At 42.5% G+C, this 22,645-nt stretch overlaps 1 protein-coding gene across 1 annotated transcript in view; it reads right to left on the bottom strand.

Annotated features, from left to right (window-relative positions):
- KPNA3 (karyopherin subunit alpha 3) overlaps positions 1-13,168 on the bottom strand; it is an 83,673-nt gene extending 70,505 nt beyond the window's left edge. Inside the window, exon 1 of the mRNA XM_082602285.1 lies at positions 13,010-13,168. Coding sequence (XP_082458411.1) covers positions 13,010-13,078 — 69 coding nt within the window. The 5' untranslated portion in view covers positions 13,079-13,168. The remainder of the gene's footprint in view (positions 1-13,009) is intronic.
- Between the last annotated feature and the right edge of the window lie 9,477 nt (positions 13,169-22,645).

Here is a 22,645-nt window from a genome sequence, read left to right as displayed (position 1 = left end):
CCTCCTCAAGTGATAGCTCTTGTTTGGGTATATAAATCGATTGAAATTTTGGTAGAAAATAATCCAAAAGAGGCTTAACTTTTGTAATTCTGTCTGCAGGAAGAGGAGTTTCCGAGTTATTGTTCAAGCGAAGAAATGTCATTATTTGTTTGAACCTTCTTCTCGTCATAATCTTTGGAAAGATAGGTGTTTCAAGTAAGGGATCAGTCGGGATATTCTTTCCAGTGTGACTTTATCTGTCCCATCAAAGTTATCAATCCAAGAAACTTCTTCATTTCACTATTGGTTACATCAGTTCATTGTAAAGCCTTATCATGCTTTTTATATGATTTTTCATTCTGTTGGTGATACATGTTTGTTTGGGAAGTGACCAACTCAACAAAGTCATTACCAAAAATTAATTCTGCTATTTCACTAACACTTTGTGGGTTATTACATTCAATAGCTACACCCAGGGGCTTCCCAGGTGGCGCAGTGGTTGAGAGTCCGCCTGCCGATGCAGGGGACACGGGTTCGTGTCCTGGTCTGGGAAGATCCCACACGCCGCGGAGCGGCTGGGCCCACGAGCCATGGCCACTGAGCCTGCGCGTCCAGAGCCTGTGCTCCGCAACGGGAGAGGCCACAACAGTGAGAGGTCCACGTACCGCAAAAAAAAAAAAAAAAAAAAAGCTACACCTGACATGCCTATAAAGTCTTCTAATTTTCGTGAAATGTCGTCTTCAATCCACTCTTTGGTAGAAGCAAAGGCGCATTCTCCAGCACCGTGAGTTTCACTTTCTATTTCCATATCAGAATCAATAACTAAAGTTTTTTGCCTTTTTTTCGTCTAATATTCACATTGTCTGAATCAGAACTATACTCTGAAGAACTATCATCTTCTGAGACACCAGTATTATGTTGCTCAGACAATCAGAGAAAGTACCTGCATAAAATTCACCTGAAAAATTCTTCTTCACTCAAAATTTCGCAATGCATCATTTTTTTAATTTTATGGTACATTGCATTTATAATATACACAAGGTTGGAACAAAAACCTAATGGAGCAAAATGTGAATGATAACAACAATCATTAAGTTGTATAATGAAACCTTGATGAATTTTAAGTTCTAAAAACTTTTCATGGTGATGTTAATCGTATCACTCTCTAAAAAGGTACTGGTACATCTCCGGTTGATAAAGTTAGGGTAACAAAAGATGTATTAATACATCTCCAGTCAATAAATTGTTAAGCAAATTACTTAACTCATTTTCTTCATCTGTATAATGGCAATTTCGTAAGGATTATTTAAGATTATTCTTATAAGCAGAGTACCTTGTACATAGTAAGTGCTCAACAATCATTGATTATTGATATTGATAATCACTGATTATCATTATTTTCATTGTTTTATCCCCCACACTTAGTTCAGAATTCAAATAACTTCTGAGTAAAATAACTGAAGCAAGCTAGTTCTGCACACATTATTTTCAGCTGCATACTGAATATTTCCATTTGAACAACGTTTGGATCCCAAAACTTGTTATCCTTACTCCGAACATTTCAGTTAGAGTACCCAATCTGTTAAGGTTTGCCCAGGACTTTCCTGGTCTGAACACTGAAAAGTCCTGTGTCCTGAGAACTCCCTCAGTCCTAACCAAACCAGGACAGTCATCACCTTAAATTAGAGATATGTTGCAAACAATAAAAAACAGATCTGAGTTAATTTAAGATACAGGGGGAAGCGGGGAGACAGGAGAATTACTGGAAAAATACAGCACAATTCAAAGAACCAAAGGAAAATCTAAAGAATCAGATCTATGAAAAAATCAGGATGAAAGCAACTCCAAAGATCTAGGTGGCAGGAATTAATGGAAGATTTCTTCACAGTACTTCTGCCAAGATGAATCACTTAGGTCCCAGTATCAGCTCACTCAAGATTTAAATGCCAGGGGACAGCATCTGATGGGCCTATTTTGTACCATCCAGAAAAAGTGAAGCACTTAATTAACCAAAAAAAGCAGGAGCATTTAGATTAAAAATTCCACCAAGAGGTATCCAATGGAAGAAGAGTAGCTTCCAAAGGCGAAATCAGAATGCTGTTTCCAAAAGAAAGGGGAACAGATAAAAGATCACCATATCAACTGTTGCTAGAACATGCTATGCTTTCAACATTCCATGATTTAGTCACTGTTATTCATGTTATTTTTCTTTCTGTCTTTGCAAACTCCTCCTTCAAGACCTAGCTCAAGGGTGATCTTTTGTGTAACCTTACTCAATTTCCCCAGATATAGACACTCCCTTTCTACATGCTCTCATAGTACTTTGCAAATTATGTACCTATATCAGAGAACTTATCATACTGCACATTAAGCATATGCTTAGATATTGGTCTCTCCTACCAAACTGAACTTCCCTAGAGCAAGGACAGCATTATTCGTATTTACAGTCTTTGGAATTAACAATGCCTCCCTGGCACATAGCAAATGCTACATAAGTGTTTAATAAGTCTGTTATCTAAGTCACTAGGATAAAAACTGTATATGAAGCAACAAACTAAAAGGGAAGAAAGGAGCTACTACAGGTAAACATGCTGACAATATCAAAGAAAAAGCTGACAGACTAAGAGCAAGGAAATGACAGGCAAAAAAAATTATGAAGAGCAAAAACTTCATAAGCACAGAAATTAAGGCCAAAATTCTGACAAATCTAAGAACTTGAAGGCATCACTTATATAAGAGCAAAAAGTAATAGCCATATGCATAACGATGATTCTCAAGAACCAAGAAAATAACTAAATTATATTCTACTTAAGAAGGCAGAGACATGCATAGGACATTTTTAGAAACACTGACATTTCAAAATAAAAGAAAATTTGGTATGTAAACAAATAAACTTATAACCCAGAAAACTCAACAGTTCAGAATGATTAATTCCAAGTTAATATAGTCATGATTCACTTTACCATGTTTTAATTGTTAATGTTCGTATCCTAAGCTGTGGCAAATTTTTTAATGGCAAAATGACGAAGTATAGCTACATCCTCCTTACATATTTAATACTGCTCTACTTTGAAGGTAAAGGAATAGAGACTTGGAAATGAGAATATAGCCAAACCTTATGCTAAGAAAACAAAAAGTCAACTTAGGAATGCTGTCAGTCACGGAAAGAAAATATCACTGACTTTGAAGTTAGATTTTCTAGATACATTTTCTAACTCCTTTACTGGATCCCAAGAAGTCAGGTGACTTTTTCACTTCAAATGTTATTCAAGTCTTTATCATATTTCACCCAAACAACTAAAATTCATTTCACCAAATATGATAACTCTGACATCATGACATTAAACTACTCTTTATCATCTGAACCGCCTGATCAGTCTAACATCAATATTGGGATATATCCTGAAGCACACAGCATCACCAACTGAAGGTTTTTTTAAATCAAAAATACTTAAACTAAAGATAATTAAGCCTTTCAAACTAACCTCCAGTTTACAGAAAATTCAGAGGGTCGTAAGAAATAGGAGGAACTAGTTAAGCAACACCACAAAGAGAAAGACATATCCAGTAATTAGGACAGTCTGATAGGTTGAATCATATGAAACTGCTGGTATTTGGCTGTTTTGAACCTCAAAAATGGCCATTTCATGCGGTTTGACTTAATATAAGGAAACTGACCTGATTTCTTCTTCATTAAATTAATGGCATTTTTTAAATGGTGGGGAAAAACAGCAGAAAGGAGGAAGCAACCCGAGGATCCATCAGTGGATAAATGGATAAGCAAAATGTGGTATATCCATACAATGGAATATTATTCAGTCATAAAAAGGAAGGAAATTTGGACACACACTGCAACATGGATGAACCTTGAAGATATTATGCTAAGTGAAATAAGTCAGTCACAAAAGGAGAAACATTGTATGATTCTACTTAAGTGATGTTCCTAGAAGAGTCAAATTCATAAAGACAGAAAGAAGAGAGGTTGCCAGGGGCTGGGGAGAGTGGAAATGTAGTTAGTTTAATGGGGACAGAGTTTCAGTTGGGGAAGATGAAAAAGTTCTGGAGATGGATAGCGGGAATGGTTACACAATGATGTGCATGTATTTAATGCCACAAAACAGTACACTTAAAAGGTTAAAATGGTAAATTTTATATTATGTATATTTTACCACAATAAAAAACATGGGGGTCCTAGAGAAATGGAAATAAAAACAAAAATAAACAAATGGAACCTAATGAAAATTAAAAGCTTTTGTACAGCAAAGGAAACCATAAACAAGATGAAAAGACAACCCTCAGAATGGGAGAAAATATTTGCAAACAAAGCAACCAACAAAGGATTAATCTGCAAAACATATAAGCAGCTCATGCAGCTCAATATCAAAAAAACAAACAACCCAATACAAAAATGGGCAGAAAATCTAAATAGACATTTCTCCAAAGAAGATATACAGACTGCCAACAAACACATGAAAGGATGCTCAACATCACTTATCATTAGAGAAATGCAAATCAAAACTACAATCACCCCACACCAGTCAGAATGGCCATCATCAAAAAATCTACAAACAATCTAGAAGATGGTACAGATGAACTGGTTTGCAGGGCAGAAATAGAGACACAGATGTAGAGAACAAACGTATGGACACCAAGGGGGGAAAGTGGCAGGGGTTGGAGTGGTGGTGGTGGTGGTGGTGGGATGAACTGGGAGATTGGGATTGACATATATGCACTAATATGTATAAAATAGATAACTAGTAAGAACCTGCTGTATAAAAAAATAAATAAAATAAAAATTTTTAAAAAATCTACAAACAATAAATGCTGGAGAGGGTGTGGAAAAAAGGGAACCCTCTTGCACTTTTGGTGGGAATGTAAACTGATACAGCCACTGTGGAGAACAGTAGGGAGGTTCCTTAAAAAACTAAAAACAGAACTACCATATGACCCAGCCAATCCCACTACTGGGCATGTATCCTGAGAAAACCATAATTCAATAAGAGTCATGTACCACAGTGTTCACTGCAGCACTATTTACAATAGCCAGGACATGGAAGCAACCTAGGTGTCCATTGACAGATGAATGGATAAAGAAGATGTGGCACATATATACAATGGAATATTACTCAGCCATAAAAAGAAACGAAATTAAGTTACTTGTAGTGAGGTGGATGGACCCAGAGTCTGTCATTACAGAGTGAAGAAAGTCAGAAAAGAGAAAAATACTGTATGCTAACACATATATATGGAATCTAAAAAAAAAAAAAAAAAAAAAAAAAGGTTCTCATGAACCTAGGGGCAGGACAGGAATAAGACACAGATGTAGAGAATGGACTCGAGGACATGGGGAGGGGGAAGGGTAAGCTGGGACAAAGTGAGAGAGTGGCATGGACATATATACACTACCAAATGTAAAATAGATAGCTAGTGGGAAGCAGCCGCATAGCACAGGGAGATCAGCTCGCGCTTTGTGACCACCTAGAGGGGTGTGATAGAGAGGGTGGGAGGAAGACGCAAGAGGGAGGGGATATGGGGATATATGTATACATATAGCTGATTCACTTTGTTATACAGCAGAAACTAACACAACAATGTAAAGCAATTATACTCCAATAAAGATGTTAAAAAAAAACCATGGTGGGAGGAGTCTCTTAAAGGAGACTTAAGGGGCTTCCCTGGTGGCGCGGTGGTTGAGAGTTCGCCTGCCGAAGCAGGGGACACGGGTTCGTGCCCCGGTCCGGGAAGATCCCACATGCCGCGGAGCGGCTGGGCTCGTGAGCCATGGCCACTGAGCCTGCGCGTCCGGAGCCTGTGCTCCACAATGGGAGAGGCCACAACAGTGAGAGGCCCGCGTACCACACACACACACACACACAAAAAAAAAAAAAAAAAAAGGAGACTTAAGAAATATAACCAAATGTGATCAGATCTTGTGTAATCATGGTTCTAACAACCAAATGTTAAAAAAAAAAAATTAAAGGACAACTGGGGAAATTTAAATGTGGATTACATTAGCTGTTATTAGGAAATGATTAATTGTGTCAGGGTGATGTGGTATTTATTTAAGAATGCACTCTTATTTTTTAGAGAAGTATGTTAAGTCTTCAGGAGTAAATTGTCATGATTGACATATAAGAAAATTTTAAAAATTATTTCTCTATGAATGTGTCTTAATCTCCCAATATTTTACCTATCATAATAAAAAGTTTGGACTTGATTTGGGAAGCAGTAAAAAAAGGCACTGAAAGAGTAGAAGTTTCAGTTAAAAAGCATACTTTAAGAAAATTATTGTGCTGGTGATACTTACAATGAAGGTACTTATTTAAGAAATATTTTAGTGCTTATTTTGTTCTAGCCACTGTACTAAGAACTAGGTAATGGAGGTACATATAGGAGAAACAGATAAAACATAATAAAAATATATTATCTAACCACAGTGAGGGAAGAAAGGTTCCTAACAACCTGGGGGGGTGAGGGGAGATTCAGAAAGATTTCTCAGAGCTAAATCCAGAGGTGAGTATTTAAGAGGGGTAGGAATTAACCATGCAACAGGAGGCAGGGAAGGATATTCCAGTCAGCAGGATAGCCCTGAGAATAGAAACAGAATTGGCAAGCAGGGGAGGGCCGGATTCCAGATTATGTATAAGCATATAAGAAGTTCAGTGTTGTTGCTAGAGCTTAAAGGTGTGGAGATGGGGGGTGGGGGACGGACACAGAACCTGGAAAAATAACCAGGTATCAGGCTCACTAAAAAATCTCATGAACTGGGGGAAGAACACCACTTTGGAGGCAACTTTTAAACTGCTAGATGATAAGTAATAAGGCTGAAAGTAGGCTGGAGGCAGTGGAATAGAGAGGCAGGGCCCAAATCCAGAGACAGCACAGAGATTCAAGCTACATGACTGGCATCTGACTGAATGTGGAAGATGAGGAAGGAGTCCAAGATACCTCTCAAATTTCAAGTTCAGGTCACAGTGAGAGTGATGATGCCATAAACAGAAAAAAGAAAAAACAAAGGCTTTAAACACTTTCAGCTTGAGAAGCTGATGTGATGCTCATGTGATTAATTTCCAGCAGATGATTAAAACAGATTTAAGTTCCCCACACTGAAATGACCGTTAAAACTAAGGGAACTGCTAATGTGGGCAAGAAAAAGCCAATAAAGAAGTGAGTTGTGGACAGAATCCCAAGGCATGCCTATAATCAACGGGAAGAAAGAAGAGCCAGCAAAGCCAACAAAAAAGAGTAATCAATGAGGGAGAAGGACCAGGAAAGATTATATGTCCAGATAGTGAATTTGAGAAAAGATAATTATAAGTGTACCTGCTAATATGACGTATAGATTCCTGAAAAACTTCATGTTCTGCAAAATTAGGAAGAAAGAGGGAAATATATCAAGACAGTTGGAGCAATAAGCACCTTTAAGACAGAACATATGGTTAATTGGAGCCAAGAGGCATACTCCTGGGCTTGCTATTTTCAACTGTTTCTGTACTTCAACTACTTGTGTTCAACTGCTGCTACTTGGGAGGGCTAAACAGTTAATGTGCTGGTAAAAATCAAATATCAACCAACATGAATTCTGCATGAACTAACATCATTCCTCTTTATCATTCAAGCAAGAATTAGTTTATGTTACATAAATACATTATAGCAAAACAGATTGTCAAAGGAGGGCTGTAGGCAACGGTATCAATGCCATAAAGTCAATAACAAAAGAAATTATTAATATTTTAGAATAATACTGTACCTTTCACTCCCAAGTACATTATCTAGTCTCTTCTAAAGAGTATTTATTAAATTTTATATACTGGTCACTAAATGACCCAAGGTCCCTACCATGAGTGGGCTTCTTGACAGAGACCACATACTTTAACAGCTGCAATATACACACAGAATTTGTTGTACATCACAGCAATCTATCCCAAAGAGGTAAAGGAAAACTCACTTAGAAAAAAGCACAGAGAGAAGGGAAAAAATAGGGACTGATTGTAAATAAGTATGTTATTAGTCAGGAAAGGCCCTGTGGAGAATTTCTGAAGGTTTTTTTTTTGGGGGGGGGGTACGCAGGCCTCTCACTGCTGTGGCCCCTCCCGTTGCGGAGCACAGGCTCCAGACGCGCAGGCTCAGCGGCCATGGCTCACGGGCCCAGCCGCTCCGCGGCGTGTGGGATCTTCCCAGACCGGGGCACGAACCCGTGTCCCCTGCATCGGCAGGTGGACTCTCAACCACTGCGCCACCAGGGAAGCCCTCTGAAGGTTTTTTTGAACTATAATGACATGGTATGGCAGAATTGCAATCTTGGTGTTCCAGAGATATATGAAGGAGTATGAGTGAAGAAAGAGTTTGCCAGAGTGAGCCCCACCAAACAGACAGCAAAAGAAGGCATTCAGGAGAACAGCATATATAAAGGCATGGGAAGGAAACGTATTGGTTACAGCCCCATCTCAAGTACTTTATCATCGATAGCAATACAAAATATATAGGAAATATAAGGAAAAGCGGTAGGTGAGGTAGAAAAGGCAGACCTTTTTATGAAATTATGTGGGGCATGCTAAGGACTTTTAATTTTATCCTGAATGCAATGGGATGATTTGCCAGGGAAGTAACACAAAAAGATTTCAGAAAGATCAATCCATAAGTTCACTGGGGAGGGAAGATACAGGGAAACCAGGCGCACTATCACACCTGTATAGGAAGGAGACAGTGATAGGGGCCTAAACTAGGGCAGGGTGGTAAGGTTGGTAACAAAGGTGAAAATATGAGGGCTCATCAGATGACTAACACAGAAAAGTGAAGGAAGGGAAGAAGGGAGTCAAAGTCAAGGATAAGGTTTGAAGCTTGAACAATTAGGTAGTATTTCTTACCAACAAAGGTTCCAGAGAGAGAAGCAAGTTTGGTAGTGCTAGATGAATTTACAAATGGGAAGATATTTATTTATCCCTAGTATTAGAAATTGAAGCCTAAAGTTTAAGTGTTAAGGCCAAAGATATGGGTTCTTATTTTTCAGCGAAACTGATGAACTGGCTTCTTACTAATAAGGAAACTTTGCAAAAGTGAAAAAATAGAAGGTAAATAAATCAAATGATAAATAGGATGTCAAAAGTTTTTATTTGCAAGGTTTTAAAATATAAAAATAGGCATTTCCCTGATATAGGCAAGATTTATTAAATATTTTCCCCATTCATTAACCTTCAGATGTGCATCCATACAAGTCAAGTCTTAGGCTCCACTCAGTGAAGAGACAGTAAAGCATAGTGAGCACGAGTTCTGGCTTTAGTGTCATGCGGCTTCACTTTAAGTCTAGGCTCTGCCACTTAAACCACCCTAGGACTTGGCGCTAGTAACTTAAGAACTGCAGGCTTCAAGTTTCTTTGGAAGTAAATGTGGATAATAATACATACATACTTTATAGGACTGTGAAGACTAGATAAATAATCCATATAAAGTACTTGGTACAGGTTGACTGTAAACATTCAGTAAGTGTTAAGAATTTTCAAATAATTATTTGTTGTCACTGATGAAAATGTCATATCTTTGAAGTGTACAGGAGCAAGAAAAACTTGACCTGGCTGGCAGTTACCTGCATGTTTGACTTTTAAGTATTTACTAAATGGAACTATGTATTTCCTAGTTGTAGCTACAAAATCCATTCACCCTACCCAAGCCTTGAACTGCTGTCCATGATAATTACTCCCTCCCCTACCTCCATCTATAAACCTCACGATAAGCATTATCCCTTTTCTCTCCTGTGAGCTTCACACAGAAGAGGAAGAGAACGGAAGAGGAGGAGGTTCAAATCCTCATTCCATGTTAGGACCATCCCCGATCTCAATTTTTGGGAAAATTCCTCTTTACATATGGGATAACAGTACCATTCCTCCGGAATTAATTCTAGATATTACTGCCAGTCACCTTTTTCCATTCCTGTAATCATGTTACACCTCCTAACTCTACTCTAGAATAAATTCCTTCAGATCTCTATATCAAGAAGTTTCCAAGCAACTCTTTGCCACAAAAATATTCTCAGACCACCACAAGCCACCTGGAAGTCTCACCTCTTCACTCCTTAATCTAATCTCTTCTTTTTCACCTGGATCTTTATTCACTAATTTCTCATGTGCCCTGTTCAAGTTTAGTCCATACTTTCTATAAAATTCACCAACCTTTCTTCTATGAAGCTATTCCCAACTGAATGACTATGAAACTACTTTCTTCCTGAACCCTCTCCCTACTCACAATTCCCTAGCGTAACCCCACACTTTTATTTTCTTTAGAAAATATGTATTTTATTCTTGCGCCTAGCATCTTATTTGTGTATCAGCTGGCTATATAATTTATAATATGTTTTATCTTTTATCTATCCTATGTGTGAAAAAGTAGGAATGTTATCTCATCAAAGTACATCTCACTGTTTTTGAAATAGCCTGATAATCACTGCTATTTAGTCACAGAGCTAAGCTGCAACATAAGTTTCTAGTGTAATATAGTTTCTAAAATGGGTAAGACTAAACTAGATATGGTGTCTAGTCTCAGTTACACCAAATTCTACAATAAAGTCACTTGATCAGATTTTATCCCAGTTCATCCTTTAGTCACATTTCTAGCATCCCTCTCTCTCAGCAGTCCTACTACAGCAGTAACTGAAGAGTCCTACATCCCCAGGACTCTTCAATTACCACTCCCTGATGTCTGGAATGCCCCCTTCCTTGCTCTCTCCCTCTCCCAGGCCAACTTTCTTTCATTCAGGGTCAGCTCACTCCCATTCATCCACTAGGAATCAACCAGAATATCTCCCTTGACTGTTCAGCTCCAAGTCAGGATGTTCTCATGCATTCTCAGAATACACTTACTGATGTACTGCATTGTAATTATCAGTTTACTTTCCTACACTCCTACAGAACTGTAAAGGTAAACTCCTTGAGGTACAGACTGAACAATGTTAGATACCCAATAGACAATTAATGAATGAATGCTCATACCCACTCCATGACCTTGTGCAGTCTGTACACACAGTCTTGAGTTTCCTCATCTAAAGTACTTTCCTCCTGTAAAGTGCTGATAATGTTACACCTAGCTCATAAAGTTGCCACAGGATTAAAAGAGGTATCATGAAGCTCTTAGTATAGTGTCTGACACACGGAACTACCATTTGAATGTCTGCTATTTCATGCCTTAGTTACCCTCCTGAATCCTGGGAATTGTAATGTCACCAATATTTTCAGGCTGAAAGGCTTAGCAAGCATGCATCCAGAAGTCACTGGTTACATTCTGATTATCAGCAGATATTTACTGTGTGCCTATTATGTACAGAAGTCCTTACTAGGTATCACTGAGCCACCAGAAACAATAGGGGTAAAAAATAAGACAAAAACCTGTACCAGTATCCAAGAGAGGAAAGAATGTTAATTAGTTCTTCTGTACAAACAATACAGGTATTTTTTCAAACTACATTAACTTTTGTTTTATAATAGGGGTTAGCTTCAAGAACAATTACTGATGGGCAAAATTCAAACTTAAGTCCTATCATCAAGTGGACCAATAACAAGAGGCAGTTCCAGAATTTCTTGTTGCTATTCCTAGGTTTCACTTTTGCTTCTAAGTGTCAATATTTCTCACAAAAGAAATTTAACCATGACCAGGACAGAGATAGATGAACTTTGTCTCAATCAAATGGGAATTCCATAGTATTTCCTAATTGGTATGTAATTTTATAGCTCCAAAAAATGGCCGGTGTTTTCTCTGTTTTTCTACAAAACAGAACGCTGACTGGCATTATTTTCCCTCACCACCTTCTCTCTTTATGACAGGATAAAATGCACACTTCTTAGTCACAATGGCCCCTTAGCAAGAATGACAAAACTGCAAATCATGTCACCTAGTATTAGAAGAGGAGGCTGTGGACTTGGAACACTTTCCCCCTAACAAATCCAGAGGTGAGAGTCCCAGTGAAGTTTGTGCATTAAACTACACTGCTTTTGGTAGCTGCAGAGAGACCTCTAGCGCTGCCTGGATAAGCCGAGTTTGCAAATAGTACCTGCTAATGTCACCTTAATGAGACAATGGCAACGTGCTGAGTAGCAACAGAGTAACCGCAATGAATGTTTACAGTTTTGCAATCATTTGGAAATTCTACCAGTTTGGAGCAAGAAATATATACAAGGCCGTATGAACATATATATCCAATTTATTTTAGTAAAACGTGTCAAAGAAATGATCACCCTATGCACACCCCCACTACAAGAAAAGGCTCAGAAAACAGGTCCTGTGCGCGGAGGTCGGAACAACGTCTCTTCCAAAGCCTCCACACAATAGATGGTAAACTACTGTCCACCTTCAGCTTGCTCCAAATGCCAGCAGTAAGGAGAGTATGAGCTGGAAAAGCTCAGCACGACTGCTCCAGAGAACCGCACCGGAATATTAGAAAACGGTCCTGGCGCATCCTACCCTCCCCCATCCACCACCCTCCGACAAGTCAGTTACCCGGCTGGTCCCCACCCCCCTCTGCGGGCCGCCACCGCCCGCCTGGGCCCGGCTCGCAGAAGGTAGGCGCGGGGACCGGCAGAGTCGAGGCTCCATGTGCGGCAGCGCGGGAGGCACTGAGGGGGCTGCGCCGGGCAAGGCTGCATGGGGAGCGGGCGTGAGCCGCGGCCGCCCCCTCGGTGGGGCGGTCGACAGACCCGGGCGGCAGCATCCCCGGCCCGCGAGGCCCCGGCCCGCGGACCCCGCCTCAGCTCCACACCTCTTCCTCGCCGACAGCAGGCCGCGCCCGCGTGACGGGGCCGAAAACCCCGGTATTTCCAGGTCTCTGCGCCGGCAGCTCCGGGGGGCGGCTGCAGCCCGGCCCGCGTCCCGCCGCCCGCTCCGCCCAGCCCCTAGCCGCGATGACGAGAGGCGGCGGCCAACTCCGACCCACCGCGAGCCGGCAAGAACCAGCCCGGCGCCGGCCCCCCGCCCCTCCCTGCCGCCTCAGGGCCGGCGCGGCCAGGCTGGCGAGCCGGGCGGGCCCCAGCCGCGGAAGCACACTCACCTCTACATCTCGGCCCTTATTCTTAAAGCTCTTGATGCGGTGGTTCTCCAAGCCGGGGTTCTCGGCCATGGCTGCGCGCTGCTCCGGCGGCGGCTACTCCGGCGGCTGCGGCGGCGAGTCTCGGCGCGGGAGGGGGAGGTGGGGGAGGGCCGGAGGGAAGGGAGGGGGAGGGGGAGAGAAGAGCACGTTCTGTGACGCCTCCGAGCGCGAGGTGGCAGCAGCGCCGGGGGAGGCTCAGGCGGACAGACGGGAGGGGCGGGGCGGGAACAGCGCTGAGGAACCGCGGGAGCCTGGAGAGCCTCGAGTCACGTGACGCAGGCGGCCTTCGGCCTGGATGCTAGCCGACTGGATGTGCCCGATGGTTCTCGGGATGACCCCCGCTAACCCCCGCCCCCCAGCAAGGACTCCCCACAACCCCTCGGAGCTGCAAGTCATGCGCCAGAAATGGAGCCAGACTTAGCCGCTTTTACTGCCCCCGAGACGCAGAGCTGCGGCAGGAAACTACAGCTCCCAGCATGCCATTCTTCGGCGGGGATAATTCTCCCGGCCTTGACAGAACCAGGAGAATGCCGGGAACCCTAAGCGCGGCTTTCTGCGCGCTGCGCTTTGAGCGCCTGGGCGCGAGACTCCGCCCCCAAGGCCGCCTCTGGGCGGGGTGGGGTGGGAGGAGCTCCCCCGGAGTTGGTACTTTGCGCCCCATTGAGGGAGGGGGCGGGGCTTCCTGGGAGGCGCACCTCTCTCCCCGTAGCCTAGAAAATTAGAAACGAATCCACGGTTCGTGCTTTGTTCCCTTGCTTCTTTGGGTCGGGGTGGGGGTGGGGGGGGTCTCCTGAAATAGCAGCCACCCTCATTCGCTGTTCCCTTGCTCTGCTTTGGTTTTATAATTAGCATTTATTTCCACCTGACATGTACATATGTATGTATGTGATATATGTGTTTATGTGTGTGTGTTACCTGGCTTTACTGCATCGGAATTAGCTCAGTTAAAGTAGGGACGTTGGTAGGTCTACTGCTGAAGCCCTCTGTTAATACAGTGCCTGGCACGTCGTGAATAATAAATACTTGAACAGATTAGCGCTCTAGCGTCTGTTTCTTCATCATCCTCCCGAGCCCCGTTCTGCAGCCTCCACTCTGGCAGTTCCTGCATTTATGTGCCCTCAATACCTCCGTTCTGCCACCACACATAATCTTCTCAGCCTTCAGGAAGTAGTCAAGCCCTGATCCGCAGACTCTCCAGTCTAGCATCTCCTTTTAGGGTCATCGTAGGAATGATCACGGGAAATTTGGATCCATAACGCTAATAGTTGCTTTCTGGAGCAGGTGGGCTTCTCTGAATGTATGTGAAATAATTTAGTTTCAGAATCTCTGGCAGATACAAGCGATGTTATAATATAGTTCAAATGACACTGAGGTCATTCAAAGGTTGGGAGAAATAGAACCATGAAGAGATTGAAGAAGATATTCTTCCAAAGCAAAGGGGACTTAGAGAGCCCAAGGTCCAGGGGTCATGAATTAAGAGGCCTTTGCTGGCCTGGCTATGTCTGGGCCACTTTTGTGAGTGGTGGATGGTGGCTTGTTGATAAACACAGGCTCATTTAAAGGCTTCAGACCATTGTTGCCATATTGGACTGTGGGCCGGTCTTGACAAAGGTCCCATTTTTCAAGGGAAACCAAAAAGCTGGGTTCTTTTTTCTTCATTTTTAAATGTCGATTTATATTTTTTACTGGACTTTAGGGAATCAGTCACTTAAGAACTCCAAGCCCTCACATTGTGTGATCCTGGTCCAAACACTCAGTTGCTGGGGAGAAAAAACACCTAAAGCTTAGAATGAATGAATAGATTACTTCAACTCTAGTTCTTAAGGCGATAGAAGTTGCATGTTTGCCACTCCTCCTGATTGACTGAAGAGAAACTTCCAGACTGTTGCTCAATCTCCATTACAATTTAGCAAGAACTTCTCTTTTCAGATTATTTTATCCCTTTGTACCTCTTCTCTTCACCCACTTGCTATCACCAATCATGTAAGTTACCATTTTAGAATTTCAGACATACTTAGTGAGCACTTACCATGGGTTAGTCGTTGTACTAACACTGGGATATATTTGTAAACAAGGCAGCCTGGTATCCTGCCTCCACACAACTTCATATCTATCAGAGTAGACAGACAACAAAACAAGTTATCACCCCAAACGTGTTATGGGTGTCAAGGCTCACAGCATGAAGATCCTTATAAGATCCTTATAAGATCCTGCTGACTCCTAATGTGTGAGGGCAAGATCCCAAATAGAGGTCTACATGTCACATATCTAAAATTTAAAAGTTATAAATCAAGCTTACAAACTCAAAATATATTCTAACCTTTGACATTGACAAATGCGCTTCCTTTACAACCTGGAAGTCTGGGTTTGACTTTAAATTTCTTGACTTCTTGGACTTCTGCTTCAGAATGTGACCGTGCAAAGAAGGATGGAAGCCAGCCCCCAGCCCACTTTTTGTTCCCCTTCTCTTCCCTGTCCTGGCTCCACCCCACTCACCCCCAAAGCTCTATTCACATCCCCCTACCCTCCTCAAGAGATGCCCTTTGGCCACTGCTCAGGCCTAAAGTGTGCAAAACTGTGGCATCACGTGCCCCCAGGAAAACAGACCCAGAAAAGAAGCCTGGGAAGAAGCCCTGGAAGCAGGCTTGGCCGTTTGAACAGGGAATCCCAGAGCCCTGGTACCCAGAGCTACATCTAGGAGCACAGGTTCCAGTGAGCATGACCCCTTGGCTCCATGGACTTCCCATGGGGAGGAGTGCAGCAGAAGAGAGCCAGAGTTAGGTCCTCTAAAGGACAGGGTCGTGAATTCCTTGGCAGTCCAGTGGTTAGGACTCCGAGCTTTCATTGCCAAGGGCCTGCGTTCAATCCCTGGTTGGGGAACTAAGATCCCACAAGCTGCGCAGTGCAGCAAAAAAAAGGGGGGGGGGCAGGGTCCAGAGCAGGGTCCCTTCTTGCCCAGCTCTAACTTAGTCAGTTTTACTCTTTGCCATTATTTCTGGTGACTTCCACATCCACACATTTAGTACCCTGACCCCAGAGTCCCTCCACATTCTTAACTGGACCAGGTTTCTACCACTTGAAACCCCACCAGGCCTTCCAAAGTCCTCCATCTCTTGGAAATGACTGTCTGCAGTGACTCACATTTGGGGCTTGTCACCATTAGCCACCATCTCTCTTTTCCCTCACTCTAGTCTTTGCCTTTGTCCCAAAACTTCTGACAACTTTCAAATGGATTTCTTTTCCAAACATACTTTGAGTGTCCACCATCTACCAAACATCGTATTCATCAGGCACTTACATTAAAGAGCAGGGGGGTGGGGAGCGGAGCAGAGACAGGAAGGAAGGCCCCTCTGCCTGGGCAGTCAGTCAGACTTTTCTTCTTCCTCTGACTCACTACCCACCTTCCCAGTGGACAGTCAGGTGACAATTCACAGAAGGCAACACAAACACAACAGATCCAAGAAGGAGCTCATGATTCTCCCCCTAGGGCAACTCCTTCTGCAAATCCACCAACTCTGCTCATGGCATAAACATTCTTTCAGGGACTCCTGCTAACAACCGTCTTTACTCCCTGCCTTTTTCAACTCCCTCACCCAGTCACCATGTCAGTTCACCATTCAATACTTCTTGAATCCAGCTCTTCCTCCCCCAATAACTCCTAACAGGTTCCCCTGCCTCCCCCATCCTCTCCACAACAGTCTGACTCACTTCCCAGATCTTCCTGATTTTACCTCTTCTCCCAGTATTCAGTACACTCCTCTCCCTCTGTGATTGTCAAATCATTTCTCAACTCCTCAGCGTAGGGGTTAAGACCACGTGTGATGCAGTCATACTGCAGTACACTTTTCTCTCTTCTGACTCCCCTACACATAGCTTATGCTTCAGCTAACATGTTCTACTCACCCTTTCCCAAGTATGTCTTAATCTTTCAAGCTTTCACATCTTTGCTTTTCCACTCACCTAGAAGGCCCTGGCCTATCTCTGCCTGTCAAATTTGGTCCCTCTTTAAAGACTCAGCCTAAGAGGTCACCTTCTCCCTGAAGCTTTCCCAGCATGGTACAGTGGAGAGAACTTCAGAATCTGAAAACTCAGACCGTAGGGCGGACTTCCTACCAGAGCAAGCCAGGCAAGTCACTTTACCTTCCCTGAATCATCTTCTCATCTACAAATGAGGATTCTGAATCGTTGGTTTTCGTGAGAAGTTCTAAAATGCGTGAAGTGCTTTGAAATTGCTATGTTCATCCTAGTTATTTCTCTTTCCAACCAGAACCCATATCTTTCTCTGATCCTCAGAACTCACCTACTGTTCCATATTGCTGCAACTTGTGTTGAGTCTTGTCTCTCTCACTCACCTGGAAACCCTTAAAATGGCTTGTAATATTTGTATTCCCCAGCTGAGAATAACTGGATCTCATGCATTTTCTGAATAAATAAATGAATTAACAAGTGAATGAATGGGCTCCTTCCCCATGGTCAGATCAAAAAATGTCAAGTAACTCTTTCATGGTCACGAGGAAACAGGGCCTAGGCAATTTGATTCCAGGGCCCACATTGGTAATTTGTTTTTCTGAGTGTAGATGCACAGAGAGATGGGGACAGGAGTAGTTCCACAGCCTGGAGCTGGGGCATCTGCAGGGTCTGGCCAGCTTACCTGTCTCCTGCAGGACCCTTGCATCTGAGAGCCATGTGCCTTGTTCTGGCCCACAACACATGGAGACACTGCCTTCATTGAGTATAAATGAAAGGGTTTCCACAGGACACTGAAGCTATAGTCAATTGTTAGAAAAAAAAAAAAAAGTCTAGGTAGACTGGTTACCAAGGAAAGAATTAAAGAAGTGTGAAAAGTTAGTCTCTAGTGAAAAGAGATTTTACAATCAAGTCAGCAGAGATGGAACCTATCCAGACAAACTGTAAATCCAGAGGTCAGACAAAAAAGGGACTATCATGTAGACTTCTATTAAGTAGGCACCTATGTTTCATTTGCATATCACCCTTCGTAGGAGGCCTAGTCTGTTTATTAATATTGAGCAGTAAAGGCTCCAGTTTGTAAATATTCAGCTCTAAACCATTCACGGAAAACAGGATAACTGGAGGCAGGAGACGCCTGAAAATAGAAATCAAAAAAGCTTGGTTAATTAGTTTGATTGTAAACACACTCCTCTGTCCTTACTACTTGGGTTATTCGTGATTTCCTAGATTGGAAAACGCCTAGAGAACTGAATCTTGCAGTAAGACTATAGTTCTAGGCACAACTTTTTTCCTGTTTTCAAGTTGCTATGTCCCTTATAATCAACATTGTCAATATATTAATAATCCCTAAGTAAAATATACAATAGAAGCTTGCCAAAAGAAGTTTTCCCTACCTAAATTTTGTGAGGCTTTTGAGGTCTACCTTCCTTTAAAATCTGTAATTTAAATGACTTTGATTCGGATGAAAGGTTATCTTTTTCTCCAACTACTTGTTCACATTTGCTCTCTTCGATATCTAGATCCACTACGCATGAAATCACGGTAGCCTGAGTGTTTATAGACCAGGCAGTGTGATGTCCTACAGCTGTGCAACCACTAGCCACATGCGGCTATTAAATTTAATTAAAATTAAATAAAATTTAAAACTGATTTCCTCAGTCACACAAGTGTCATTTCAAGTGTTCATTAGCCACCAATACTGTGTCTACCATATTGGACCACAGAGATATAGAACATAATCACAGAAAGTTCCATGAGACAGCACTGCCTTAGAAAGAACACAGATTTAGCAACTGACAGGCCTGTGTTTAATTCCCATCCTTTACTAGATTTGTGACCACAGGAAGTTCTTAAACTTTCAAAGCTTCAGTTATTTACATTATACAGTAGAGCCAGAAATACCTACACCTGTAAAGTAGTCAGTTAATGCCCAGCACATTTTAATTGCTTAATAAAGCTATTATTATTATTAATGCTTAGGGATCAAAAATTCAAGCTTTTGAGACTCAAATATTTGACACCAATATTTTCTTCATACCATGAGTACTCAATAAATCTTGCTGGCTATTCAAAAAGATTTAAAAAATTAAAAACATCATAGGATACTTTTGTCTGTTTGTTTTTAAATTTTTGGCCGTGCCACACGGCATGCCAGATCTTAGTTCCCAGACCAGGGATGGAACCTGCGGTGTCCCCTACAGTGGAAGCGTGGAGTCTTAACCACTGGACTGCCATGGAAATCCCCGGATACACATATGTTTGTTTCTTCATTTATGACATCAAACTTCTATAGGAAAACAACAAGTTGAATTGCTCTGGAGAAACCTAAGGTGTGGGTAGCTGTTTAAACCCATAAATTGACCCAGGAGATTTCTGATTCCCAAACCATCCCTAAAATTTAATTCAGGAACATGTCCAGCAAATGTCTGCATTTGAACAGGATGTCTATTGGTGATCTAAGTCTGGCTTGCAGAGCAGTGAGGTAAAATTCACACTCCCCCCTCCCCACCACCCTTTAGCTTGGAGATAAAACCCATGCTAGTTGCACACTCCAGGACTTTTTTTGTGTGTGTGTGATACACGGGCCTCTCACTGTTGTGGCCTCTCCCGTTGCGGAGCACAGGCTCCGGACGCGCAGGCTCAGCGGCCATGGCTCACGGGCCTAGCCGCTCCGCAGCATGTGGGATCCTCCGGGACCGGGGCACAAACCCGTGTTCCCTGCATCAGCAGGCGGACTCTCAACCACTGCACCGCCAGGGAAGCCCCACTCCAGGACTTTTGAAAGTACTTCAACTTATCTAGGCATCTCTCCAGCCCCTCCCACTCTCCCCACTTTCAGATCAATCTGGAGCCTTGTATAACAGCATCCCAAACTGAAAGAGCGAGCTGTGGATAATGTGCCCACAGAGCTTAATCCCTGCCACTCTCACAGAGGGACACATTACAGATAGGAATGCGATCAGCCAGAGCCAAGATAATTCCAGACTCATAGGACAATTGTTCAATCAATCACAAAACAACCCAAACAAAAATAACCAAGAGAAGCTATGGGTAACTTACATCTCATCATATGAACTGCTAACGTCAAACTCATTTGGAAATTTCGGTTTTTCTAGGCTTCTCAAAGAAAAATAAAATGGAGAAGCAAGATTACGCAATGAGGTGATAAAAAGAGAGAGGACAATACTCTGTCCTTACTATTCAAAGCTGGATTGCAAAATATTCTAATTAAAGAAAACTTTAGTTTGTTTCTCCTTAGAATTTAGTTGAGCTTTGCTCAGGTTTTCTTTCATATCAAAGAAGCCCAATGAAGGCAGTCATCTCTCTTAGAAGATTATAGCCCAGTGACTGATGGGAACATGGCTGGGACAAAAGAATACATTGAAAATACATAGAAAAATACCATAAGAATGTTTTCTGACCCACAGTATGAGCAGATACAGTTCCAGTCACTAACTGCCAAAGCAAAACCTGAACCAAGCCAAGCCCTGCCATTTGAAATAGCCATAATTCTGAAAACCTGTCTTCATTAGTAGCCATTTGTTTACTGTAGAAATGAGAATAATTGAGTACTTAACATGTTCTAAGCACTGTTCTAAGTGATTCACACTTATTATTAACAATCCTACAAGGTAGGTAGATAATACCATTTCCTATTTTACGGATGGATCCACTGAGGCACAGAGTAGTTAAAATGACTTGCCCTAGGTCACACAGTTAATCAGTGTGAGAGCCAGGATCTAAGCTTGGGTATCTGGATTCATTTTACACTCTTGCCTCTGTGGGCAGCTGGAACAATAATGAACTTAAACAAAGAACAATTCCTTACTACTCACAAACCTATGATCATACATCAAGACTGATATCTTGGGGCTTCCCTGGTAGTGCAGTGGTTGAGAGTCCACCTGCAGATGCAGGGGACACGGGTTCATGCCCCAGTCCCGGAGGATCCCACATGCCACGGAGCGGCTAGGCCTGTGAGCTATGGCCACTGAGCCTGTGCATCTGGAGCCTGTGCTCCGCAACGGGAGAGGCCACAACAGTGAGAGGCCCGCGTACCACAAAAAAAAAAAAAAAAAAAACTGATATTTTATAGCTATGGATGTTTGCAGAAACCATTTAAAAAGAAGAACCCAGAACTTTTTTTTTTTTTTTTTTTTTTGGCTGCTTTGGGTTTTTGTTGCTGCATGTGGGCTTTCTCTAGTTGCGGCGAGCAGGGGCTACTCTTTGTTGCGGTGTGTGGGCTTCTTATTGCAGTGGCTTCTCCTGTTGCAGAGCACGGGTCCTAGAGCACACGGGCTTCAGTAGTTGTGGCGCGTGGGCTCAGTAGTTGTGGCTTGCGGGCTCTAGAGCGCAGGCTCGGTAGTTGTGGTGCACTGGGCTTAGTTATTCCACAGCATGTGGGATCTTCCTGGACCAGGGCTTGAACCTTTGTCCCCTGCATTGGTAGGTAGATTCTTAACCACTGTGCCACCAGGGAAGCCCCAAACCCCAAACACTTGATTGTAGTCTATTCACTAAACGCAATTCTCCTTGGTTTTCAAAATCCTCAATAGGAAGAGTATCTCAGCTGGCAGTAATTTTTAAAAGTCAAGAGGTGAATCCTGGTCACATTGTTTTGGCTCTAAATCAAACTGCACCTGAAGTTGGAATAGTTCATGAAATTTTCTCCCTCTCTCTTTTTTTTAAGTTATATAACTGAATAAACTTTCATTTCAAAAAACCTGGTTGAGTTTCAACAGAAAGACCCATAACTGGGAACTCCCTGGTGGTCCAGTGGTTAGGACTCTGTGCTCTCACTGCTGAGGGCCCAGGTTCAATCCTTGGTCTGGAAACTAAGATCCCACAAGCCTTGCAATGCGGCCAAAGGAAGAAAAAAAAGAAAGACCCAGTAACCAATACATATCCTCTTCTGCAGCCACTGCCATCTCCCCCCAGCCATAGGGGTTGTCTCAGGGGTGGGCTATGACCTCAGCCAGTCTATTCAGAGTGGATCTCAGGCTTTTGTGGGCAGGACCAGAAAAGAAGCTCAGTGGGGAACTGAACTTGAACCTTGAAAGACATGAGCCTGGAGATGCTGTACCCAAGGTTGCTGGAATCCACTGTTCTGAGTCCAGGGTACCAACCCAACCAAGGGAAGGTAGAGTCAAGAGATGGAGAGCAACAACCTTGTGACATCATTTGAGTCCTCAAACATTTTCAATGCCTTTAGCCAACAGATTGCATTTTTTGCTTGAGTTCTATCATTAGTGATTGAAAGACTTCAAATACACTCTTTTAATATTTCTCAAATTTATCTTCTCTTTTTCTACCCTACCTGGGATTAAGCTGGCATCACTTCTTTACAGGATGCTCCAGTTATCTATTTTTGCTTTACAAGGATCCTAAAATGCAGTGGCTGAAAACAACGATTTATTATTTTTCCTGCTTCTGTGTGTTGGCAATAGGTGATTCTCCAGATGTATTAGTCAGCTTTAGCAAACTAACAAATGACTCCCTGACTCCCAGTGGCTTGCAACAACCAGTGCTCCTTATTCTGCTATCATGTCTGCCGCCATATTGGTGAAGGCTGTGCTTCTGCTCCGTGTGTTTTCACATTCTTGGACCAAGGCTGCAAGAGTAGCTCTT

Source organism: Mesoplodon mirus (genome assembly GCF_964341445.2).
Source record: "Mesoplodon mirus genome assembly, chromosome: 17".
Lineage (NCBI taxonomy): Eukaryota > Metazoa > Chordata > Mammalia > Artiodactyla > Ziphiidae > Mesoplodon > Mesoplodon mirus.
This window is presented reverse-complemented; position numbering and strand designations above follow the sequence as displayed.